General features: G+C 41.6%; 1 protein-coding gene across 4 annotated transcripts in view; it reads left to right on the top strand.

The window, feature by feature from the left end:
* RFX4 (regulatory factor X4) overlaps nucleotides 1-27478 on the top strand; it is a 195749-nt gene that overhangs the window by 152871 nt on the left and 15400 nt on the right. For 3 of the 4 annotated variants that reach the window (XM_007540035.2, XM_060194343.1, XM_007540036.2), the window contains 4 exons: nucleotides 2226-2320; nucleotides 3136-3253; nucleotides 14135-14254; nucleotides 15277-15438. In XM_007540035.2, the coding sequence (XP_007540097.1) occupies nucleotides 2226-2320; nucleotides 3136-3253; nucleotides 14135-14254; nucleotides 15277-15438 (495 nt within the window). The remainder of the gene's footprint in view (nucleotides 1-2225; nucleotides 2321-3135; nucleotides 3254-14134; nucleotides 14255-15276; nucleotides 15439-27478) is intronic. The other variant, XM_060194344.1, reaches the window with a different exon arrangement.

Raw genomic sequence — 27478 nt, forward strand, 5'->3', positions numbered from 1 at the left:
AAACAGATCACCATGCACAGGGACCTAGGTTCTAGCCCTTGGTCCCTACCTACAGGTCCCTACCAATCTTTACCAGTGTTACAGTGCTGCTTATGTCTCTTTCTTCCCCACCCATACCCGCCCAATTTCTCTGTCTCTATATCAAAAAGAAGAAAAAGAAAAGGGGAAAAATGAATAACCAGGAGCAGTGAATTCATTGTGCAGGCATCAAACCCCAGTGATAACCCTGGAAGCAATTAAAAAGACTAAAGGAAACTGGTATTTTAAGATGCGTCTCTGTTTAGATACTGCAGTGATGTGTGTGACTCTTTTGTTTTACAACCACCTGAAGAAGCAGTTCACAATTTTGCAAATTCTTTCTTGAGATGGTAGGGAGGCTACCATTGTATCTGGCTGGGAAGATTTGGTTTACCTTCAGTTAAAATGTGTGTGCAGATTAGGACTATCTAGTGCATTTTAACCTTGGCTTCCAAATCTTCAAAATGAAGACAATGCAAAGAAATAGGACACTTCGTTCTACATGTCCGCAGTATAGTGAAGTTTAGTGAAGTGGTTAGAAGGCAGGCACTTGAGACTGTTTGAAACTTGCTTCAGTCATCCACTAGCTGTGAAGCCTTTGGAAAATTACTAGTTTATTAGTGCCTCAGTTTTGTTTTTCATAAGATGGTATCCTGTGTCAATCTCCTCAAGTTGTCCATGTCCTATCAACACACATGTGAAAATTTACGAGGCACTGTCCTAAGTGCTAGAGTATAAAATATATATATTGGGCACAACTCAGTTCTAGCCTTATGACATTTGCATTCCAGGGGTTGTTGAAGGTGAATCAGTGTGGACATATAATCGCCAGAGGAGTACCCCATATATAGCAAGAAATCAAAAAAATTTAACATTTAACACTTTTATCACCACCTCGGTCATTTTCATCATCACTGATTGAAGCTCAGATACATGGATGTGCCATGAAAAGTAAAAACACTAAAGAGAAATTCAGAGACCTGGGTTCAAGTCCCTTCTCTGTCACTAATTCATCTGTTAACTTTGGGCTAATTCATATGTTAACTTTGTGTAGAGTGCTTGATTAACACATAACTCCTCCTTTGTAAAAGGAGGTAGATCAAGTAAGTAGGCATGCAAAGCCCCAATGTCTTTCTGAAACATTACTTCTTTCTGGTGCCAGAAGCTGATCTCTTATATAGCCATTGTCAACTAAGTAAAATAGGACAAATTGGCCAACCTGTAAAATGGAAAACTAGAAGTGCTCAAGCTAGAGGAAAGCTATAAATATGAGGTTCTGGAGCTGTGATCTGATTGATTAACTTCACATACCAAAACACAATGTCGTGAAAAGATGTTTCAAGTAGAAGATTACTACCATGAAGTATTTTCAGACTCGCTTATTTGACTTTGGCCAAATACAGGTTGTGAAATCGGACATTTATCCTCATTTTACTAAAGCAGAAACCAAGGGGCATAGAGATTGTTGCCTTTATGTCACCAATATTTCATTTAGTACAAACTACATGTTGAACATTGAGAGGATGGTTATGCAACTTGTTCAGTATAGTTGTGATTCAAAAAATTTGAGTTATCAAATGCGCCCTTCTGTGAAACAGAGAACAAGAGAACAACCATGTCTTTACCCACCCATACAAGCTAGGATCCGTGCAAGCAAGAGTGACAGACAATAAATACACCAGCTCATAAAGACCCCAGTCAAAGAGATAGCAGGCACACACACACACACACACACACACACACACACACGCACTAAACCAACTATAGCAGTTATTAGTGGAGGTAGAGAATATACAATGAATTAGTACAAATATAGAAGAAGCATGATAATTTCTACTAGCAAGGGGCATGGAGAGGACAAAAGGGAGTTCACTGAGTGACTTCAGCTGGGTCATGGAAAAATCAAATCTTCCAAGCATAAGAAACTGCTTGAGGAAAGGCTGAAAGATTAAAAAAAAAAAAAAAAAAAAAAAAAGCAGAGCAAATGAGGCGGGGCAGAATGGAAGTAATGCCAGATGTTCAGGATTTAAAGTGTTTACAAACTTAAAAAATGAGCCTTAAAAGGTAAGTTGTGGTATGTTTTTCTAGAGCCGAGAATGCTCTGCAGACACTGGAGTTTTGTTGTTTCAGTCTTTTACTCTTTTAAGATGCATCTCTCTCTAGACACACAACTGTAGTGATGCATGTGGCTGTCCTTTGTTTGACAGTGTATCAGGAGTTTGACCACCTTCTGGAGGAGCAGTCTCCTATTGAGTCCTACATCGAGTGGTTAGACACCATGGTGGACAGGTGTGTTGTGAAGGTAAGTAAATGAGGGCAGAAGGAGCAGCCCTGCATACTTCCTAGAGTCCCACATGAGCTGTCTGAATGTCCTTCTGTAGCCATGGAGCATTAGAGTTCTGAGGAGAAGTCGAAGTCTCCCTCCCCTAATTCAGCCAGATAAGCATCTTTTATATCTTTGTGTACATTGGATCTTGATATACTATTTTTACTTTCCTAAAATGTATTTTCAAGAGTAGAGAGGTGACTCAATGAGAATGGCAAAGACAGAGACAGGTGGAACTCCATGGATGGTGGGGTTCTCTCATAATAATATAAAATAAAAATTGGGCTGGGGGGGTGATTCAGTGGTCCAGCACATGTATGAAACCCTGGGTAAAGGCCCTATCATGGCATTTTGAAAAACTGGATTTTGGGGGGTCAGGCAGTGACGCACTGGGTTAAGTGCACATAGTATGAAGTGCAAGGTCTGACTCAAGGATCTCGATTTAAGCTCCCAACTCTGCTTGCATGGGGGCCACTTCACAAGCACTGAAACAGGTCTGCAGGTATCTATCTTTCTTTCTCCCTTTCTCTCTCCCTTCCCCTCTCAATTTGTCTCTGTTCTATCCAATAAAACAAAACAAAAAAAAAAAAATGGTCTCCAGAAGCAATGAATTTGTAGTGCTGGCACTGAGCCCCAGCGATAACCCTGGAGGCAAAAAAAAAAAAAAATTGGATTTTTTGCTGCTAGAAACAAGAAGTTGAAAACAGCTGCTCCGTTGCATTGACCTTTCTTATAACCTTTCAAAGAGACAATAATAAATACCACTATTAAAGCTGTGCACTTTCTTGTAGGTGGCTGCCAAGAGACAAGGATCTCTAAAGAAAGTGGCCCAGCAGTTCCTCTTGATGTGGTCCTGCTTTGGTACAAGGGTTATCCGGGACATGACCTTGCATAGTGCCCCCAGCTTCGGTAAGCTAACCCCACCAGGTCTCCCTATATCTGACTTTTGTTTGTTTGTTTCCTTTGGACTCTTGTGTGTGACATTCCCTTTTCAGAATCTGCTGCCACCTTTGTTTTTACCAGAAGGACATCACCTTGAAATGTCTGTTGGGGCAGCTGCTGGGGGTAGTGGTGGTGAGACATCACTAGGACTTCCAAGGACAAAGGTGACATTGCATGCTACAGGTGAAGCATACAAATGTGAAAAAGCTAAAAAAAAAAAAAAAAAAAAAAAAAAAAAGCCAAGTTTGCACATATGAGTAGCATTTAGATTTAAATAAAAATAAATAGCAGTAGCTTCAACCCCCCCCCAAATTTGGAGGCCCCAGAGATGGCTGCTTTTATAGGATGACTACAAAATTTTATAGTGTAAGTTTGCCAAGACCAAGCACATGAAGAGCCTCTGAGTTGGAACATTTGCAGGTGGCTTGACTGGCAGTTCAGTGATGGGTAGTATCTATACAGTTTTCTTTAACAACGTGTTCTAATCTGATTCTTTCACATTATTTTTCTCTTGGTTCAGTGACCACATTGGATTTTCACTGATTCCAGGAGACATCCAAGCCCCAAGTCCTTGTCTCCTATTCTGTAGTGTAAGAGGACTCTAGATCTCTGCCCAGAAGTGCTTATAATAGTCTCTGTGGGCAGAACCTAATCGCCAACTTAGGGTGAATGCACTGCTACATTGCAGGACACTGTTTTTTGTTTTATTTGGTAAAGAATGGGTTCTGCATTGAGTCCAGGTCATCATTAGCAAAGTGAGGTGGGACTTTGAGGCATTAACCAGACATTTGAAATCTCAGAACACTTTGGCCTCAATTTTCTCAGCATTTCAGCAAAAGGCTGTTGGTAAATTTTCTGGGTAATTTGCTTCAGTTCTCTATTTTACTTTGGAAGTTGAGATGTGGTTTCGTTTCTCATTATCTCCAATTAAGCCAATCCACTCTGGGTTTTTCTCTGGGTTTAATTTGACACTTTCCCATCTAGCTTTTTATGGTCTTGTCACCATTTTCCAGTTGTGCTATACAACGAAGTGAATATGTGGTGAAACAAAGGAGGCACTTTTTTCTAAACAGCTCTGTCCATCAAAGACTGTGTTTACCCAATTGAAGAAGTGTTTTGTTGTGGATTTCTTTAATCTCAGCATTGGGAAGTTCTCTGAACCTGCCTGCACCATGATGACTAAAGGAGGCAACTCTTTCTGAACTGTAGCTGGGAACGCTCTGGTGGCCGCTGCCTAGGCAGTGCCACCAGCCATGGCATTTTGATGACTTCCATCTCAGCATAGTTAGTGTTAGCACATGTTACCTCTGGCTCTGGGAAAATCATTTGGGCATAAATGCTTTCAGTTAAGTGAATGGTTGAAAAAAATAAGTGAGGTTTTTTGTTTTTGTTTTTACTGCTTAAGAATCAAAAATCAACAGCACACATCCACAGAGCAAGCATCATCTCCTTGCTTTATACCTTATTGTTCAGTTGCTGATTCTTAAACTGTATGTTTTGTCGAGCATGTTTCATTAGGCAATTCATTTTGCAGTAGTCGCCAAGATTCATTTGTCTTTACTAAGTAAACAGCTCGTGTGGTAAAGTTTGGACGGTAGAACAATTAAGGCTTTACAAATGGGTTGAATTTATTACTAAGAAATAATGGGTTTTGTTCCCCTTCGAGCCACACACTATTTTAAAGACAGCTGGACACTTGATCAAATGGCAAAAATAGTCACAAATCTCTCACAAAAAGAAAGAAAGAGAGATTAACCCAGTTTCACTTTTACAGTATTTTTCAGCCCTGGGCAGAGTGAAATAATACCTGTCTTCAAGTCCATTTAGTAAACTATCTGAAATGTTCCTGCTCATCCGACTCATTGTTGAGTTTTGCAGCTTGGGGTGACAGGCAAGTTGAAAGAATTTGCGGCAGACAAAAGCCCAGCTCCCCCTTTCTGCCTGTATGTGTCAAAGACACAGTTGGTGGCTGTGTTTGGGTCATGTGTTCCCTGTATAAAAACAGCTAATTAGGAAAAGGAGTCCTCTGTTCCCCAGCCCCCTCCCCCAGCCACAGGGGCAGCTCTATCTATCTTATAACTCCCACACGATCCTTGTCACCATGAATGGCATACCGTTTGTGTGTCAGCATCGCGCTGACCATTACAATGATCGTGTGGGATATCACAATGATCCATGGGGGACTTTGGGGGACTCGTCACCTCTTCCCAGAACAGCTTCTTTCAAAGGTAGTTGACTCCTTTCTTCTCCTTAATTCCTTTTCACTCTTTTCCCTTTAATTCCTTTTCATTGAAAGAGTCTATGCTGTGAACTAAAGTAGCCAGACTTTGTGGCAAGCAGAGTATCTAGCAAAATTAGTCAGCAAAGGTAGGCTAGCAGACAATGAACTTTCAGTACAAATAGAACTGAGCAAATTAAAGTTTTTATTTAAGACAGGTTTCTTGGTTCAGTTTGCTGCTCTGATTTCAGTTCCTAGGATACCTGGATCCCAAGTCAGTGCTGGCACCTTTACCCTTTCGCACTGGGTTTTCACCAGATGCCTCTTATTTCACTGCTAGGAACAGCTGGAAGGCAACATTTCCCAGAAGTACTTCAGCATAAAACGGCTTGAAAAGCAGCCTCAGATTTGACAGCTAATGAACAGGATTGCACATTATTTCTCCACATTTTAACATTTTTTTAAAATTTTATTTTTATATTACAGAATTACATGGTGACAGGGGCTTGAGTCCACACCATTCCCACCACCAGAGTTCTGAATCTTCACTCTCCCCGCTGCAATCTACTACTGTTCCCCTAAGGTTGTAGATGTGGGCCAACCAACATCTCTACAACTATCTGTCCACATTTATGCATAGTTGCACCTTTTTTTTTTTTCTGATTCAGTCCTTTCTTCCCCTGAAGCCACTCATGACAACATAACTACCTCCATATGTCCCTCTCCTTTTCCTTCTGTCTCTCTGGGTGCTGATGGAGCTGGAATGCAGAGCCCTTTTATCTTCATCCTATCACTTCTCCCCTGCTGGGAGTTTTTGGGGAGCAGAAGGTAGGAGTTCTGGCTTCTGTAATTGCTTCTCCACCGAGCATGGGCATTGACAGGTTGATCCATACCCCAGGGCCTGTTTCTATCTCTCCCTAGTGGACCAGAGCTTTGGAGATGCAAGGGTCCAGGACACATTGGTGAGGTCATCTGCCCATAGAAGTCGGGATGGAGTCGTAGTAGCATCTGTAGCTTGATGTCTGGAAGGTGACATGACCTAAGTTGAGACAAAATGGTTCATGAACAGGAACCAAAAAGTAGGATTAGAGCAGAGGAGATTAGAGATCTTAGGGTAGAAGAAAGCTAGGAAAACCATTTTAGGCATGTTCCTGGGGGCATACGACTATGGTAGTTTTGCTTGAATTTGGTAGCTAGATAAGAATATTGTCTATTAGAGAATGGTGTCAGAATAGTCAGAGTAGAGAAAAGGACTAGAAAATTGGATTAGGGCAAGGAGTAGCTCCTATTCTTGAAAAAATTTTTTCTGTGGCTAAAATTAACTATTTACCTCCATCCACCTGCTCCAGGGTCCATATATATATATGGCATCAGAGCCTGTGTGACCTCTAAGTCCCTATTGGTCTGAGCTCATGGTCACAGCTGAGAAACATTACAAGCTGCACTCATTTCAGGACTAGTCTTTTTTCTGAGTGCCCCCCTGCCTTCAGAGACTGGGGCTATCCCTACCTTCATTGCTTTATGGTGAGGACAAGGTCTTGGGAGGGCCCACAAGATGCTGTTCCTTATGGATGCGACCAGTGGTAATGGAGAGAGAAGGACCCTTTAGAAGTCTAGGCCCATCATATATACATTTTAACATTTTTAAATGCATCTTTTTCTGGCCTAATATCAAAGCTTACCCACTCAGGCAGGGTCTGGGAGGTTGTGTTGAGAGGATCTGTTAGAGAGTGTAGTCCTTAGTTTGTCTGACAAGGTTAGTCTTAGAGTGACTGAAGGAAGTAAAATAGGAAGTAAGTAAGGAGGGTATGTAGGTCTAATTAGAAACTATTTGGTTAAGTACTTTATGTTCTTTTCTAAGTCTTTCTACTTGCTTGCTGCACTTAATTGAGTCACTGAAAACTATTGTGCACGTATATTTAACTAATTTATGGATACATGTGTACATGTGCTCTATCTCATGGGCCCTTGGCCCCTGGGAATCTTTCCCATATTAGAGCTATGCCACAGTGCCACAGCCTCTTCTGAGTTTCTTCAGCTGATTAATTACTGTTAATAAAAACATAGTGACATTTAGTTGAGGCACTAGTATTTATTAGGCGCTAGAATTTTGGTCCATAACCCGAGAGGGGGAAAAATGTTAGGGGAAGATGACCAGAGGGCTCTGGACTCCAATTCCATCAAGACCCAGAGAGAGAGAAGAGGAAAAAAGGAAGGACTTTCAGAAGTAGTAATAGGTATAGGTGTGACTTAGAAAGGAAGAGAAGGCAGAACCATAGGAAAAAAAAAAAGTGTGTGTGTGTGTGTGTGTGTGTGTGTGTGTGTGTGTGTGTGTGTGTGTGTGTGTGTGTGTGTGTGATTAGTCAAGCCATATCTGTCACCCAGGGAAAATAACTACAGTTTCCAATGGCGGGAATGAGTTCTGTGGAACTCTGATGGTGGGAATAGTGTGGAATTAAACCCCTGTTATCCCATAATTTTGTAAATCAATATTAAATCACTAATTGAAAATTAAATAAATACTAGGCACTTTCTCATTTAACCCCCACAACAACCCTGTGCTGCTGCTATTAATGTAAGGGATGTGGATACCACAGTAGAGCAGTAAGCAAAGGCTAGGGTAGTGATAATTACTATAACAGAAATTTGGGAAGCTCATACTTTTAATTCTCACATCAATTCTGCAGGACAAGTAATAATAGGTATGTTTTTACAGTGGTGAAAATGGACCCTGGAGAATTTTCTTGCCTGTGGTCTATATGGCAAGTGACAAGAGCTCTGTTTCAAACTATAACCCACCTTACCACTAAGCCTATGCCTTTTCAGTTACCACAATCAGGGTAGTTTGGGCTCAGATGCATGACACAGAGTCTTTTTTTAAGGGCTAGGCACATTTTTAAAATCTTTAATGATGGTTCTTTTAAAATTTTATATTGATGGATTTCAAGTTTTTAAGCTATGAGAGCAAAGAACAATAATTAGACTATTATGAGTAACAAGAGATTCTAGAAGACATTGGAATAATATCTATTAAGTGCCAAGAACAAAGAACTGTCAACTATTATTCAAGAGTGAGGGCAAAGTAAAGATATGTTCAATTATACAAAGACAAGGAGAATTTGACACTCTTAGACCTTCAACTTAAAAATATTATTAAAGGATATACTTCATCAAGAAGGAAATTAAAGCTACAACTAAGGTCTGGTGTGCAAGAAATAACACTGCTCTAATTAGCATTGTTGTGTAACAAATCACCCCAGAGCTTGGTGGCTTTAACCAGTCATTTTATTATATGAACAGGGCCTGGCAAATAGTTCACCTGCATAGTGTACCAGCTTTGTCATGGTCCAGGATCCAACCCAGCCCCTACTGCACTGAAGGAAGCTTCAGTGCATTGGTGTCTGTTCCTCTCTCTCTGTCTCTTTAAATCTGGGGGGGTGGGGGGAAGGTTCTGAGCAATGAAGTCCTGATGATGACAATGATGATGATGATGATGACAACAGTGGCAATGGTACTGATGTTAAACCTTTACACTTCTTAGATGGTGGCTCAAAGCTCCACATGTTAGTGCTCTGAGGGGAGGGAAGCTACACTGCTTTTATGACCCAGTCTCAGAACTACCAGTGTCACTTCTTCCATATTCTTGGTTGAAACAGTCACAAGCCTATCAAGACTGAAGTGGAGCACAGTGCCTCAAATTCTCTGGGGGGGGAAATGTCGAAAGAATTTGAAGACTCGGCTTTAAGATGAGAGAAATTTGAAAATATATAGACAACATTAATGTTTGTAACTTTAAGATATTTTTATATGTTTAAAAAAAGGCTAAGCCAAATTCTCAAAGCAACATAATAAATATGGGCAACTGGAAAGATGAAAACTTTTAAAAAATAGCAGAGCAGATCAAACCTAGCATCAGTTTTTTTTAAATTGTGATTAATAATACTATTCTCTGCCAATGTCCATGCTCAGCAGAGAAGCAATTACAGAAGTCAGACTTTCCACTTTCTGCACCCCATAATGATCCTGGGTCCATATTCCTAGAGGGATAAACAATAGGGAGGCTTCCAATGGTGGGGATGGGATATAGAACTCTGGTGGTATTGAATTGTGCCCTTCTGGTCCTGCAATCTTGTTGATCATTATTAAATCACTAATTTAAAAAAACACCATTCTAAGAATTCAAGTATGATTCAAAGTCAGAAAAAATTAGTGATTAATTTACTATATTAAAAGAGAAAAAGCATATATATATATAGATAGATATAGAGGGGGAAAGCATTTTAGATTTTAGATATAGAGAAGAAATTAACTATAATATAGCTTTTTAAATGTTTTTTTAATTTTTTGTATTTATTTATTCCCTTTTGTTGCCCTTGTTGTTTTATTGTTGTAGTTATTATTATTGTTGTCATCATTGTTGGATAGGACAGACAGAAAGGAGGGGAAGACAGAGAGGGGGAGAGAAAGACAAACACCTGCAGACCTGCTTCACCACTTGTGAAGCGACTCCCCTGCAGGTGGGGAGCCAGGTACTCGAACCGGGATCCTTAGCACTGGTCCTTGTGCTTTACACCACCTGTGCTTAACCCACTGCACTACAGCCTGACTCCCAGCTTTTTAAATTTTATACATTTATTTGGGTAGAGACAGAAATCAAGAGGGGAGAGGGGAGATGGGAGAGAGAGAGGGGGCAGAGACACCTGCAGTACTGCTTCACCACTTGAAGCTTTCCCCCTACAAGTGGGAGCTGGGAGCTTGAACCTGGGTCCTTGTGCATTGTAGCATGTGCATTCAACCAGGTGCGCCACCATCTGGCTCCTCTATAGTTTAGCTTTTAAGTGTGGGTTTTTTTTTTTAATTGTTCTTTATTCTTTTCTTTTCTCTCTTTCTTTCTTTTTTTTTGTGATTTAATAATGATCGACAAGATTGTGGGATTAAAGGGGTACAGTTTCCACCACCAGAGTTCTGTAGTTCTGTATCCTGTCCCCTCCATTGGAAGCTTCCCTATTCATCCCTCTGGAAGTATAGACCAAAAATCTTTATAGGGTGCAGAAGGTGGAAGGTCTAGGTTCTGTGATCGCTTCTCCACTAGACATGAGTGTTAGCAAATTGATCCATATTCCCAGCCTGTTTCAGTTTCTGTCTTTACCTAGTGGGGCAGGGCTCTGGGGAGGTGGGGGTTCTAGGACACATTGGTGAGGTAGTCTGCCCAGGGAAGTCAGGTTGACGTCATGGTAACATCTGCAGTTTGGTGACTGGAAAGCATTAAGATATAAAGCAGAACAAATTGTTTAATAATCAGGAAGCTAAAGGTGAGAATGTAGCAGATGAGATTTGAGGTCTTCATGTTGGAAGAAGTTAGGAAGTCTGTTTTAGGTATATTCCAGGGGGTCCATGACTTTACTAATTTTTGCTTGAGCCAGATAGCTAACATGCAGGTAGGCTAAAATTATTGCTAAAATGATTGTGGGCCTCTACAGAACCTTGCCCTCAGTGTGAAACAATAGTGGTAGGGACTGCTCCACTCTCCAGGGTTATTGCTGGGGAATCCACTGCTCCTGGAGACCATTTTCCCTCCTTTTGTTGCCCTTGTTGTGGTTATTATTGTTGTTGTTGATGTTGTTCATTGTTGGATAGGACAGAGAGAAATGGAGAGAGGAGGAGAAGACAGAGAAGGGGAGAGAAAGACAGACACCTGCAGACCTGCTTTACTGCCTGTGAAGCGACTCCCCTGCAGGTGGGGAGCCGGGGGCTCGAACCGGGATTCTTAAGCTGGTCCTTGCACTTTGTGCCACGTGCACTTAACCCACTGCGCTACCGCCCGACCCCCAAATTCACCTTTTCTTAAACCCTAAGTCACTGACATACTTAGCATTAACTAGAAAATATAACTTAAGGCCATTGGTAGATTCTTAGAAACCTTGACTTTAAGCAAAATGATGTCATTTTGTTCAATGTTATGGAGATAGTTTTTTAAATTTTAATTTTAAAATTTTAATTAATTTATTGTTGGATAGAAAGAGAGAAAATGAAGGGAGGGGAGGTAGAGAGAGTAGGGAGGATAGAGAGATACCTGAAGCCCTGCTTCACCACTTGTGAAGCTTTCCCCCTTCAGGTGAGGACCAGCGGCTTGAACCTAGGTCCTTGCACATTGTAGTGTGTGTGCTTAACCAGGTGCACCAACCACCTGGTCCAGTAGATTTGGCTTTTTTCTTCTCAATTTAACAACAAAAAACCATTGAACAGAATAGGAATGAGTGCATTCCATTCTCATTAAAATATTAAAAATAAAAATAAGTAAAGGATATGGATAAGCAGTTCAGAGGAGAAATTCAAGTAGATATTAATTATATAAAAAGGTTTTCATTTTTCTAGTAATTAGGACACTGTCAATTATAAAGAAAAGAAAATAACATTTCATCCCCTGCAGACTGACAAATACATTTAAACACTACCAGTAGGAATGTGAAAAATTTAGGTGAGCAAGTTTCTCATTATGTCATAAGAGTAGAGCTATAGGCACTCTTGAATCAATTCCAATTTTTGGTCCTAAACAGAAGTAAATGAATATACAGACCATTCATTAGAAACAGTATCGAGGGAGTCGGGCGGTAATGCAGTTGGTTAAGCGCACATGGCGCGAAGGGCAAGGAACGGTGGAAGTATCCAGGTTCAAGCCCCCTGGCTCCCCACCTGTAGGGGAGTTGCTTCACAAGCGGTGAAGCAGGTCTGTAGGTGTCTATCTTTCTCTCCCCCTCTCTGTCTTCCCTTCCTCTCTCCATTTCTCTCTGTCCTATCCAACAATGATGACGACAACCACAATAGCAATAATAACTACAACAATAAAAAACAAGGGCAACAAAAGGGAAAATAAATAATAAATAAAAAGAAACAGTATCGAGTAGTGAAAAAGTGTAAACTACCTAAATTTCATCAATAAGAGAATGGATGAATAAATTGTGGCAAATTCCAGTGGCCATCAAACTAGAGCTATGGGTATCAATATGAGTAGACTGCCAAAAACAAGCTGTCGAATGTTCTGTAAATATGATTCCGCTTATATTAAGTTTGAAGACAGAAAATAATACCATATGTTACTTATGTGTACATAAATATAAGTAGTTAGAGCATAAAAAGGCATATGAACAGTAAGTTCCCAATTTAAGACAGTGAATGAACATAGAAAGCAATGAAATGGGATGAAATAAGGGAACAAACAGGCTTTATTTTCAATTTTAAAGTCTGCTTTAATTATAGTAAAATAGGGGTCAGGCGGTAGCACAGCAGGTTAAGTGCACGTGGTGCAAAGAGCAAGGACCGGCATAAGGATCCCAGTTTGAGCCTCCAGCTAGCTACCTGCAGGGGAGTCACTTCATAGGCATTGAAGCAGGTCTGCAGGTGTCTATCTTTCTCTCCCCGCTCTGCCTTCCCCTCCTCTCTCCATTTCTCTCTGTCCTATCCAACAACGAAAGACAACAACAACAACAGTAATAACCACAACAAAGCTACAACAACAAGGGCAACAAAAGGGGGGAAAATGGCCTCCAGGAGCAGTGGATTCATGGTGCAGGCACTGAGCCCAGCAATAACCCTGGAAGAAAAAAAATTGTAGAATGCCAAGATATAAAATTGGGTGGTATATGCAGATGTTCACACTCTATACTTTTCAACATACTGTATAGTTCTCCTGAGAAAAAGAAAATAGGGCCGGGCATTGGCACAATTAGTTACTATGCTCAAGAACCTGATTCAAGCCTCCTCTCTCCACCTGCATGGGGAAAGCTCCACAAGCAGTTAAGCAAGTACGCAGATGTCTGTGTCTCTCCCACTTTTTTTCCTCCTCCGCTTTAAAATTTTTTTTTTTGTCCTATCAAATTAAAATGAAAGAAAGAAAAAATGGCCACCAGGAGTGGTGGATTCATTGTACAGGTACTGAGCCCCATTGAACCTTGGTGGCAATAATAATAATAATAATAATAAATAAAAATAAAATGCTTTGATTCCATAAAGTGCAGTTCCCTTATAACAACAATCTCCTTTTGTCTATAGCTTAATAGTTTATCGTAACAGACTGATGCTTACTAGCTTTGTGACTGTAGGCAAGTCATTCAAACCCTCTAAACCTTCATTTTCCCCATGCATTAAATGAAGATAATAATATACCTTCTTCATAAGTGTTTGAAAGTTAGAAAGTACTTGCTTTAGTGCATATGGTAAGTAGTCGGTGCTTAGTCATTTCATTAATGTAAGGAATGTCTGTAGAGGGAGTCACCAGTAGCACAGCGGGTTAAGCACAGGTGGCGCAAAGTGTAAGGACTGTCTCCCCCCCCTGCAGGGGAGTCAGTGGTGAAGCAGGTCAGGTCTATAGGTGTCTATCTTTCCTCTTCCTCCCCCCCTGTCTTCCCCTACTCTCTCCATTTCTCTCTGTCCTATCCAACAACAGCGACATCAATAACAACAGCAATAATAACTACAACAATAAAACAACAAGGGCATCCAAAGGGAAAATAAATATTTAAAAAAAAATTTTTAAATGTCCGTTGAGGCTTGTGTGTGTTGGCCACTGTTCTAGAAGCTGCGTAATAGAGTGAGACATGATTTGCCTTTCTGTTTGGATCTTCTCTCACCAGGGTCTTTTCACCTAATTCACTTGATGTTTGATGACTACGTGCTCTACCTATTAGAATCCCTGCACTGTCAGGAGAGGGCCAATGAGCTCATGCGAGCCATGAAGGGAGAAGGCAGCATTGGTAAGCCAGCATTTCATTGGGGTCTGCCCTACTTGACAATTTGATTCGTATCCTTATTTCTGTACTCTGTGTCTTTTTTTTTTTTTCCTTCCAGGGTTATCGCTGGGGCTTGGTGCCTGCACTATGAATCCACTGTTCCTGGTGGCCATTTTTTCTTTTCTTTCTTTTTTTTTTTTTATTACTGGATAGGACAGAGAGAAATTGAGAGGAGAGGGGAGGGGAGATAGAGAGGGGGAGAGACAGAAATACACCTGCAGGCCTGCTTCACTACTCCTGAAGTGACCTTCCTGCAGGTAGAGAGCTGGGGAGCTCAAACCAGGACCCTTGTGTGGGTCCTTACTCTTCATACTATGTGAGTTTAACCCAGTGCACCACCGCCTGGCTCCCCTCTTTGTCTCTTTAACTCTGTATTCTGAAGAAATAAGTTATAATGAACAGTGAACAGGTCTGGTGGTATGAAACCAGTAATGTCATTATTATTATTATTGCTATTATTATTATTACCGGGGTTATTTCTGGGACTTGGTGCTGGCACTTTCTCCCTGTGGCCATCCCCCCACCTTTTTTAAAAGTTTGATAGGATACCGAGAAATTGAGAGAGGAAGGGAACATAGAGACTGAAGGAGAGAGAAAGATAGATACCTGCAGACCTGCTTCACCACTTGTGAAGCGACCCTCCTGCAGGTTGAGAGTGTGGCCTTGAACCTGGGTCCTTGTGCCTGCCTGATCCCCAGCAATGTCATTTTCTTCTTTACTGTGTATAGGTTTGGATTTGAGAATGGACTTGTAGTTCATGATGGTGATAAGAAAATATGGAAGGATTTTAAGCAGAGAACTGACATGACACAGATTAGAAATACTGAAGTTTATTTTTCCTCTCTTCCTCTCTCTCTGTCTATAGTGTGTGTGTGTGTGTGTGTGTGTGTGTGTGTGTGTGTGTGTGTGTGTGTCTATATTATCTAACAAGTTTAAAACAACTTGCCTTGACCTCTGGCTTTAATATACCCTTTCTCAACTCATAGCAGAGGTCCAAGAAGAGATTATCCTGACAGAGGCTGCCCCACCAACCCCTTCGCCAGTGCCATCGTTTTCTCCAGCAAAATCTGCCACATCTGTGGAAGTGCCGCCTCCTTCCTCCCCTGTCAGCAACTCATCCCCTGAGTACACTGGTCTCAGCAGTACAGGTAAGACTTTGAGTAGGTAGTTGATTATTAAGACAAGAGTGGACAGTACTGCCAGACCTGAAATGAACATCTGAAACAGTCTTTTTAATGTATATAGAGAAAAATGCAGTGAAAATCTTGAATCCAGAATCATACATACGTGTGTGTGTGTGTTGCTCCCCCATTATATTTTGTTTGAGGACTTTCTATGTGCCTAGTTCTGTGTTGAGTGCTATGAGAAACAGACTAGTTAGTATGTCCAAGACTTGTCTTCAAGAGGCAATGCAGACAAATAAGAAAGATATGCTCTGTTGCTGTGGAGGCCCCTGGGGAGAAGTCATTCCACCTAGCAAGAGGTATCAGGAAACACATCACAAGGTGATTTGATTTGAGCTGGCAAACATCTAGCAGAAGGACCTCCTGGGCAAAGGGCAATGCAAACTAACATATGGTGGTGAGGAAATGTGAGGCCCTTACCAGGGATGGTAAACTTGAATAAAATGTAGAAGGCCTGTGAAAGTCACATCCTGGGAGTCAGGCTGTAGCACAGCGGGTTAAGCGCAGGTGGCGCAAAGCACAAGGACCGGCATAAGGATCCCAGTTCGAGCCCCGGCTTCCCACCTGCAGGGGAGTCGCTTCACAGGCGGTGAAGCAGGTCTGCAGGTGTCTATCTTTCTCTCCTCCTCTCTGTCTTCCCCTCCTCTCTCCATTTCTCTCTGTCCTATCCAACAATGACAACAACAATAATAACTACAGCAATAAAACAACAAGGGCAACAAAGGGAATAAATAAATTAAATTAAATTAAAAAAAAGAAAGTCACATCCTAGAGAATCTTGAATGCAGGGATAAGGCTTGGAAATGGAAGAGATGTTACAAGGCTAATGGTTGATTGTACCTGAATGTTACGTTATGATATAAGGGACCTTTGCACCCCCATCTCACTTGATATTCACGACACTGCAAGTTATATATTGACCCACTTGTGGAAGAGGACAACAGTAGAGTTAGAAAGGCTAGATTCCTTGTCCAAGGTACCATAGTCAATAATAGGCATAAACAAATTTCAGTCACTCATTCATTTAGCAAATTATTCTGTGCTGACAAGACTTATGGAAATGTTTGCCTGAGAACTCTTCAGAACTCATTAGCTAATGGATGTTGATAAATAATGTGTATGGTGTATGTGTGTCCATATGGTTATTTCAAATGGTTGCTAGGAGATCAGATGAGCTCAGAAGGGCCAAAGTGCTTTCTTACCAGTGAAGTGCTATCTTGATAGACCACCTGTAAAATGAAGGCTACAGCCCAGAGCACTGCTGGAGCTTGGAGAAGGTAGCAGTCACCTTGCTTCCCTCCTAGACTCTCATAGGCAGGAGGGAGCTGTAAGACTCCATGGTAATCCTGGAAAACGATATGTCTAATGGGAGAGGAGTGAGCACACAGTACCCAGGGGCAGAGACATTTCTGCTAGACAGGTGCTGCATGGTGGTGGGGTGGGGTGGTGGGGAAAGACCAGCCCCACATGCAGCAGGGAAGCTTCATGAGTGTTGAAAAAGTGCTACTTGGTAAGACTGATAACTGCCTCTCTCGTTAAGCCTACTATACTGTTCTCCATTACCCAGGCACCAATGTTGGGTGAACTTTGACTCTTTCCTCTCCTTCTTGTTAAGACAGGTGAAGGTGCTATGATGAATAGATCCAATCAGAAATCTGTTCTATGCTTACAAATAGTCTCAGCAGGATGTTTAGGTGAGAGGGTAGGAACTTTTTAATGTGACCATTAGAAACAAATGTTCCTTCTATATTAGGACCCACCACACCTCAGAGCAAGGGTTCTCAAAATGTGGTCCATGGGGAGCAGGTGGTGGCACACCTAGTACTATGTGTAAGGACCCATAAAGGATAAAACCCTTAGTCCCCATGTGAAGGGGGTAGCTTCATGAGTGGTGGGACAGTGCTATTGGTGTCACTCTTTCATTCTTCCTCTCTATCTCCCCTTCCATCTCAATTTTTCTTATCAACAAAAAAAGAAAATGAGAGATAAATAGAAGGGGGGTAGACAGTGGCACACCTGGCTAAGAGCACATAGTACTAAGTGCAAGGACCCACGCAAGGATACAGGTTTGAGCCCCTGGCTCCCCACCTGCAAAAGGGGATGTTTTACAAGTAGTGAAGCAGGTTTGCAGTTGTCTCTTTCTCTCTTGCTCCCTTTCTCCCCCTCTTCTCTCAATTTCCCTCTGTCCTATCCAATAAAATGGAAAAATGGCTGCCAGGAGCTGTGGATTTGTAGGGCCAGCACTGAACCCCAGAAATAATGCAGGCACCAAACCACAGGAATAACCCTGGTCATAATAAAGCTATTTAAATGTGGTTTGTGGACCAGCAGTATAAGCATATCATGGGAATTTGTTGGCAATGTTCAGGTTCAACAAAGATCCACTGAATCATACACCAGGGATGGGGTTAAGGGGTCTTGTTCAACAAGCCTCCATGGGTTTCTGGTGCTCACTAGTTTGAGAGTCACTGCCTTGGGGCTTTGGTAAGTCTGTAGCCAGGCAGCAGAAATGGAAAATGGGAATGGGGGAGGAAAAATCCACTCTCATATAAGCCTTGATCTGAAAGTGGCACATGCCACTTCCACTTAGGGTCTTTCAGTAAAGACTCAGTCATGGATCTGTAGGCAAGTAATAGCAGAGAGACTAGGTAAACACAGTCTAGCATCTCAACATGGGAAGATGGGTGGCATTCTCCATCACAGTTTTCAGGTCTGGGTCCAGCTTTTCTAGTATAAATCTTCCTCTGCCCTATTACTTCCCACCTCACCACCAATAAATGGTTTGGGCCTTCCCACTGGCTGTGGACATTGACTGTCACTCTCAAGCTAGTTCTCTGCCTCCAAACACTTTTCTGTTAACTATCACACTGCCCAATAGACTATTTTCTCCAAGTCAGAGCAAGAAATCTGCTGCCTCATGTTGTATGCTTTACATTGGGTTGTTCTAGCTCTCCCCCTGCCAAGAAAATTGGTTCAGTCCTGCTAGTTTTCGCAGGCCCGCTTGTCCCCGCCCCAAGGAACCCCACCAGAGTTCCAGAGTTCGAGAGTTCTTGGCGCCGCCATGTGAGAAAGAGGCAGGAGAGTTTTGTTTGGTGATTAGTTTGGGTTAGTTTATGAATCGTTGTTCCTGAATAAAGAAATACAGCTTCCCTGCCCAGCCGTGTGTCCTCGAGTCTCTGTTACCCGCCCATGAAGCTAGCCCGGCCAGCTGGAGCCTCCGAATTTAAACAACAGCCTCACACTGAAGTCTTAAATCACTTGGCGGCCTGGGAGATGATATAGTGGTTTAAGTATTAGACTCTGAAACACAAGGTCCAGAATTTGATCCCAGCATCATATGTGCCAGAGTGATGTTCTGTTCTCTCTCATTTAATTAACTAATTAATTTTAACTATTAAAAAACACTCTTGTTCTTCAAATCATTTCTCACATCATAAACCTCTTTGAGTGTTCTCCTACCACCCTGTGTATGATAACATCCTGTTCATCTGCTTTGACATTTCCCTCACCCTCCACAGGGCACTGGCTTAGTTGCGTCCTGGTTCTATTTAGAACAGGATGATTTTAGAAGTGGAAACTAAACTATTTTTTGAGGACAAAGTCCTCATTCTCAAAGGATGAAACCTATATAGGATGTTGTCTTTCTTCCATTCATCTTTTTTTTTTTTTTTTTTTGCTTCCAGGATTATTGCTGGGGCTCAGTGCCTGCACCACAAATCCACTGCTCCTGGAGGCCATTGTTCCCTTTTGTTGTTTTTGTTGTTCATCGTTGCTGTTGTTATTGTTGTTTTTGTTGTTCATCGTTGCTGTTGTTATTGTTGTTTTTGCTGCCATGGTTGTTGGACAGGACAGAGAGAAATTGAGACAGGAAGGGAAGGTGTGGGGGGGAGAAAGATAAGACACTTGCAGACCTGCTTCACTGTTTATGAAACAAACCCCCCTGCAGGTGGGGAGCCAGGGGCCTGAACTGGGATCCTTATTCAGATCCCTGTGCTTCTCGCCATGTGTGCCTAACCCACTGCACTACCACTCAGCCCCCTCCAGTGAGTTTCTATATGCTAAACATTTCAGATAACTGATGATTTAAATAAGAGAAACGTGGTCTCTGCCTCCTAGGAATTTATTGTCTAGGGGTTCAGGTTCTGATAAGCAAGCTGACTGTTACAATGGAATGTTGATGGGTGATAATTTCGGAGAAAAGTCAAGGTGTTAGGGGAAATCAAGAGTGAATCTCCAGCCTGTGTTTGGCGGGTCTGTGAAGGCTGAATAGTGAGAGAGAAAGTATTCTGAGCAGAAGGGGGTAAGTAGTCCAATGACATGAAGGCAAGTGAAAGCAAGTCATTTCCAGAGAGCTGAAAGTATATATCCCAGAAGTCTTTTGATTAATTCCTTCATTAAAGTTTTCTCTTTCAACAGAGCTAGACTGGAAATGAGTAGGTGCTTAAGAACCTATGATGTGCCTAGCTGCTCTTGTGCCTTGCCAGCAGACACTTGCCTGTAAACCCACTGCCTTTGTCAGGAACTGCTAAAGAGATAGGACTCTTCTGAGTATTGGAGTTAACTAGCTTTAGATCAAGCTTTGATTTGAAGTTGGCTCTAGAACTAGAGTCCTTTACCTCCTAGAAATTTATATTTGGGGGGGGGGGAGGGTCGAGCACAGTGTGTCAAGCACACATGGCGCAAAGTGCAAGGACCAGCATAGGGATCCCAGTTTGAGTCCCCGGCTCCCCACCTGCAGGGAAGTCACTTCACAGGTGGTGAAGCAGGTCTGCAGGTGTCTACCTTTCTCTCCCCTTCTCTGTCTTCTCTTTTTCTCTCCATTTCTCTCTGTCCTATCCAACAACGAACGACATTAACAACAACAATAATAATCACAACAAGGCTATAACAAGGGCAACAAAAGGGGGGAAAATGGCTTCCAGGAGCAGTGGATTCATGGTGCAGGCACTGAGCCCCAGCAATAACCTTGGAGGACAAAAAAAGAAAGAAATTTATATTTGAGCATCACAGGAACACCTTCAATCATTATTTTCTATTTTGAAGAGGAAGAATATGACTTGCTCCCATTTCCTCTCATTTTCTTTGCATAGTGGGTTGTTGAAATTCTTCCTTATAAAACTCAGGAAGAAGAGTTTTAGAGGGAAAAAGTTTGCTCCTAGGAAATAAAAAGGGGAGAGAACCTGAACACTGTTCATAGCTCTTCAGTTACTCTGGGGTTTTCCAAGATGGGATTATGGGGTGTCCATCCTGGTCTTCTACCTCATGCTGGAAGGATTGAGGGCACTACGAGCAGCTGAGAGCCATGTCCCTCAAGCATTCTGTCCATACCCTAGGAGACACACACACATAAGTCAGTTAGTGATAACATCCTTACTTCTAGAATAAACAGGGAAATTATGCAAATAGAGCAGTTCTGCATTATGAAGCAGAAACTATTTGAGTGGAACATTTCTTCAGGGCAAACATATCAAACAAGGACACTCGAAGGAAATAAAAGGGGGAGTGTAAAAAAATGATTTCTAGGATCTCTTCATAATTCTCACCCAGCTAGTGAGTCTGCTTGGCTTTCTTTGTAGCAATTTGAAGGCCCCAGGGTATGCTAGGTGTGATAGTGAAAGCCATAGGAATAGCATAAATGTGTTTGGAGATTTCTGTGCAATGTGGTCAAGAGTCATAAAAGTAGCTTCTTAGAAATACAAATGTGAAACAGGTCCTCCAGATGATTATAACCTTTGAAGATTTTGACACATTCCAGCTTTGTTCTCAGCTATCTCCAGGGGCCATTAAATATGTCACCCTATATCAAACTATGTATAATATTTTTCTCAAGTACCACTTTGAAATATTCCATTGCTCAATTACACTGGGTCTTGGCATGCACTATGGATCATGGCCTTAGAAGAGACTTCCCAACAACAATGTATAGTTTTACAGATACTACATTTTAAAACACAGGTCATTTGTCTGTGATGTATGTATAAATATTAGGAAAATCTATTATGATGAGTTTTTTAAACTCAGGGATTTGATTAAGTTAAATCAGCATGTGACTTTAACATCCAGTTAGTTTTTATTTCCATCTTGGAATTACTGCTTGTTTTATATAACATTACTTTTCAACAAATATCTGAAGTGGCTAAGACTTTTTTTTTAATGTCTAAAAGAATCAAAAACAGGAAGTAAAAAGTTGGGGCGGGGGGAGAAACTCTTGCATGCGATAGTTAATATCTTCAATGAAACTTCATATCAGCTAGTTACTTCATTGGGTTTCTACCTACCACTGCATATCACTGATGCAGTTATATTACCAGGTTCAACTTATTGACCTTCAAGGCCAACTGCATATCTGCTGCTCTCATAAATCAATTTGCTCACTTTGGATGGACACTTCCCCATTCTAATGCTGTGAAAAAGAGAACAGAACTGTGTGTGCTTGGTGATCACAAAGAGGAAAATTAATTCACTGCCCAAAACTTTTCTGGCATCCTTTGATACAAGGACTAGTGAACACTAAGTATTATAGATAATGAGTTATGACTCACTAGGTAAACAGCCACTGCTTATCTCTGCTTAGTACTGTATTCATATGTATGTGTATTTCTAGATATATTTTCTTAGAATTGTATTAGCTCTTTTAAAAGTGAGGGAGTGAAAGGAAAGAATATCAAGTGCTTAAACTTGAACCTGAATTTTGGATTTGGTAGACTTGAGTCTGTTGCATCACTGTGATAAGACACAGGTTGATGGAGTCCATTTTCACAGATTGCCATAAAATGACATCTAACTCATTTACTCATTTTCTCTAGCTATATGGGCTTGCCGTACTCTTGATGACCAAGCAAAGTTTAGAAACCTTGACTTTCTTTAAGGGAAATGGGCTCTTCCCTCCAACAGGAGCATGGAGTGGTGCCAAACTGGCCAGCCCACTTAACATAAGTGAGCTGAGGTTCTTGAATGTCATTTAAAACAAAATGGTAAGCTCCTACTCTGTCCCAGTCAGGCCACCAAAGGGTTCTAAAACCTCATTTATGGTGTCATTTTAAGTATCCCCTCCTTTAGCAATGACAATAAAAGTTAACTATTAAACTCACATTTTCAACTTCCCACTATGACTTCCCTGCAACACAAAAACCAGCAAATTAAACCACTGAGATGCTAGGATGCCTAGTGAAATAAAGGCAAATTCCTCATAAATGGCCCTAACCATGGAACATCTGGCCTGCCCAGCTGCATTTTCTTTACCTCAGTTGAGGATATAACAAAGATAATTGCTCCTTGGCCTTCCCACACAACAAAAGCTCAGCTATTCTAAGGGCAGCTAAGCCGAGTGGGATATGCTGGACACAGTGACTCTACCACATTGCCCAGGATGACTCATTTACAGCAAATCAGATTCTCACTTCTAGTGTATTCCTCCTCCCCTTGCCCTACTGTTGCTTTTCTTTCCTTTCTTTATTTTTATTGGATAGGACAGAGAGAAATTGAGAGAGGTGGGGACGATAGGGAGAGAGAAAGATACCTGCAGACATGCTTCACTGCTTGTGAAGCATCCACCTGCAGGTGGGGAGCGGGAGCTCAAACCTGAGTCCTTGAATATGTTAATGTGTGCACTCAACCAGGTGTGCCACCCCAGCTCCCCACTTCTTTAATAAAGGAATACAATTAGGAAATGTAAAAATGGGGTTGAAGTTAGATTGTTAAATCCACTCTTGACTTCACAATCAGCAGGTTCTTGGCGTGGGTCTGGGACTTTTGGATTTGTTTGTCTGTTTAGCAAATATATATTCCAGGTCCATGGTGCAATGCACAAGGACCGGCGTAAAGATCCCAGTTTGAGCCCCCAGCTCGCCACCTGCAGGGGAGTCGCTTCACTTGCAGTGAAGCAGGTCTGCAGGTGTCTATCTTTCTCTCCCCCTCTCTGTCTTCCCCTCCTCTCTCTGTCCTGTCCAACAATGACATCAGTAATAACAACAATAAAACAACAAGGGCAACAAAAGGAAATAAGTAAATATTAAAAAAAAAAAAGATAGCATCAGACAGGATACATGAGAGAAGCTAGTATATCAGTGTGCATGCAGTCCAGGGACCAGACAAGACTAGTTGTCTCCATCCCAACCTGCTAAATCAGGATCTGCATTTGAACAAGATTTTCAATGATTCAAATGCACAGTCTTGTGTGAGAAGTAGCTGTTAGTTTGGAAAGGCTTTCTAATTGAGTGGGCCTGGGTTCAAAGCCCAACTCTATACCACTTACTCAAGCCAGTCTTGAAGCTTGATCTTCTCAACTGAGAAATACAGTGCAAAAGGTTATTGTGAAGATGGCTTAATGTATAAAGATAAATTATCATGAGATCTGGTTTATATTGGATGATCATTCACTTTTCTTTTTCCTTTTTCTTTTAACCAGAACACTACTCAATGGTGGCTTCTGGTGGTGCTGGAGATTGAAACTGGACCCTTTCTTGCCTCAGGCACTAAAGTTTTTCCACATAACCACTATGCTATCTCCCCAATCTTCATTCATTCATTTTTCAGTGAGCCATTGTAATACTGCGTGAGTTCTTCCTGTCATGCTTGTTTTTTTACATATTTATTGAACACCACTCAACAAGTCCAGTATAGATTTTTATTTGAGGAAGACACCAGAACTTTGTTCCATCATTTTATGATGTGATGGGGAACGAACCCAAGGCTTCCAGCATGCTCCATTGCCAAGCAAACCCCCCCAACCCCCAACCTGTCTTTAAAACTGTCCCCATAGTGTGTGTGTGGGGGGCACAAGGAAGAATACTGTTTATTTTTATATTTATTTATTTTCCCTTTTGTTGCCCTTTTTTATTGTTGTAGTTATTATTGCTGCTGCTGTTGTCATCATTGTTGGATAGGACAGAGAGAAATGGAGAGAGGAGGGGAAGACAGAGAGGGGGAAAGAAAGATAGACACCTGCAGACCTGCTTCACTGCCTGTGAAGCAACTCCTCTGCAGGTGGGGAGCCGGGGGCTCGAACCAGGATCCTTACGTCGGTCCTTGCACTTCGCACCATGTGTGCTTAACCCAACGTGCCACCACCTGACTCCCTAGAATACTGTTTAGTTGGAGATAGGAAGGAAAGAAAACTTTCAAAACCATAGCCTGGATAATGGCTTGACCTTACAGGGTTTTCAAGCCTTCTGGGAATTTACTTAGTTACTCCCTTTTGTTGCCCTTGTTGTTTTATTGTTGTAGTTATTGATGTCATCGTTGCTGGATTGGACAGAGAGAAATTGAGAGAGGAGAGGAAGACAGAGAGGGGGAGAGAAAGATAGACAACTGCAGACCTGCTTCACTGCCTGTGAAGCAACTCCCCTGCCAGGGGCTCGAACTGGAATCCTTAAGCCAGCCCTTGTGCTTTGTGCCACCTGTGCTTAACCTGCTGCACAACCGCCCGACTCGACTCCCCCCTCTAGGATTTTTATAAGATTCTCAAAAATCAGGACTTCCACTGTTTTCCTCAGACAGGGATGGAGGACTAGAAAGGAAACAATGGGAGAAAAGCAGGAATTAGACAAATAGGGGAGGTTTGTTGTTGTTTTTACCAACAAGTAAAACACATTAGACCTGTCTTAAAAAATTAAGCACAAATTGTTAGCCGCACCAATTTTCTATTATTTGGTTTAAATAGAGAAGAAACTGCAATTCTCACAGGAGGTCCCACTGGTAGGAAAGGGAATGTAAGGGGTGTTCTTTTCTGCTCCCCAGGCAAAAAGGGTTTCTCACCCAAGCCAGTAGGTGTTAATCTGCTTAAGCCTGCCTGAGTGGATCTGTTAGATTGCTGGCACATGGCCATTTAGGGGTTTTGTTTCTCAGACCACAGGGGCCTATTTTTCTAAGGGTTCCACTGGCTTTTTGTTTGATGACGTCTATTTCTAGCAGCATTTACTCCTTCAACAACAGATTCAATGGAACAAAAATTTACTGAACACCTACTATTTGGCAGCCCCTCTGTTGGGGATACAGAGATGAATGAGGAACAGTTGCTGTGCTCTGGCAACTCACATAAAAGTAACTTGTGCCGCATTCTCTCAGGTGATGGTTATTATCACTGCTTGGGAAAAAGAAAAAGAAAATCCTTTGGCTTCCTTAGCTGCCCCCCTCTCAGTACACACTGACCTCCTTGTACTCTCCCAAATCCCAGGGGCTTCAAGGGTTAATTACTTGCTTTCTGTGACTGGTTCATTGTTCTGTCATACTTCTTACCACCACCCCTCACCCTGCAATTCCAGTTACAGTTGTAAAATTTGTTTACTATATAGTAAACATTTTTCTTCTCAGAGAGGCTATGCACATTCACAATGTGATACAAATAGACAAAAAAAGAGAGAAAAAAAAAAAAAAAAACCTCAGTCCCACCACACAGAGATCATGTTGGAGTTCAAAGGATTTATTTATTTATTTATTTATTTATTTATTTATGCCACCAGGGATATGGCAGGGCTTGGTGCCAGTACTACAAATCCACTACTTGTGGTGGCTGTTTTTTCCTTTTTTTTTTTTCTATTGTACTTGATGGGACAGAGGGAAATTGGGGATGGGGGGGTTAGAAAGGGAAAGAGAAAGGTAGATACCTGCAGACCTGCTTCACAGCTTTTGAAGTGCCCCCTGTAGGTAGGGAGCTGTGGTTCAAACCCTGGTCCTTGTGCTTGATAATATGTGCACTTACCTGGGTACGTTACCACTTGGCCCCAAAAAGGTAGGTTTTTTTAATTTCTTTATTGAGGGATTAATGGCTTACAGTAAACAGTAAAATGCAATAGTTTGTACATGTGTAACATTTCCCAGTTTTCCACATAACAATTCAACCCCCACTAGGTCCTCCTCCATCATCATTTTCTAGGACCTGAACCCTCCCCCACACCCCAGAGTCTTACTTTGGTGCAATACACCAAACCCAGTCCAAGTTCTGCTTTGTGTTTTCTCCTCTTTTTTTTTTAAGTCACATGAAGTTCAAAATAAAGAGGAGGGCAGTCAAGTAAAATCCAGTCATCTCAAACATAATTATTTGGCTGGGATGGGAGGGGGGGCTTGTCTTCTTGGATTTGTTATAAACGATATCTAACATATAGCCCACTAAAGTCATTATTTGGCTGGGGTGGGAGTGGGAACGTGGTATATCTGGGCAAGCCAGGAAAAGGAGTACTACTGGCCATGCTGGTGGAACAAGAGATTGGTGATTTTGTAGAGACATATGTCTCAAAGCCACAATTAGCTAATTATAGCTGCTATTTGAATGTTTCTTCCCTGGTGAGAGAATGTGACCCAAGAAATTTTTCTTTCTTCCCTGGGATTTAAAATGGGGAAAAGTGGAAATGTCTGCTTTTAGTCTGACTTAAGAATACCTGAATTATGGGGGGGGGGGGATGACAAAAAAAAAAAAAGAATACCTGAATTCTTAGTGAAAATGACTTGAATATCATTAAAGGTCTTCTATGTGCCAGGTTCTCCAACATATATTATCTCAGTTAATCTTGCAATGGTCCTACAGGATAGATATTATTATCCTCATTTTGTAAATGATGACAGAAAAGCTTATAAAGCTTAAGAGATCTTGCACAAGACCTCATAGCCAAACCACCAACAAACAGGATCCAATGCAAAGAGCCATTATGATAGAGTGGATAGTGTGTGCCCACTTAGGAACACAGGCAAGTTGAGTTCCCTGAACTGGAATTTTTGTATGATGCCTGAAGTTTAGTGTTAACATAAAGAACAGTCCTGAGAATTCAAACATGGAATTCACTGTAAGAGTGTTGTTGAGGTTGCTATTGGCATAGTTCATAACTGATACTTTATGTGGACATCTGGGCATCTGAAGGAAATTCCTTTTTAATCTTAATCCAAGAACAGTATGCTCCTGAGCAGTTGACTTACCATTTATGATCCCTAATTTGTCAGGCTTCTTATTTAAAAGAAGTATGTTATGAGGGAAGGAGTGAGGGATAGAGAGACCCAGAGTACTGCTCTGTCA

This window comes from Erinaceus europaeus, chromosome 7, assembly GCF_950295315.1.
Source record: "Erinaceus europaeus chromosome 7, mEriEur2.1, whole genome shotgun sequence".
Taxonomy (NCBI): Eukaryota; Metazoa; Chordata; class Mammalia; order Eulipotyphla; family Erinaceidae; genus Erinaceus; species Erinaceus europaeus.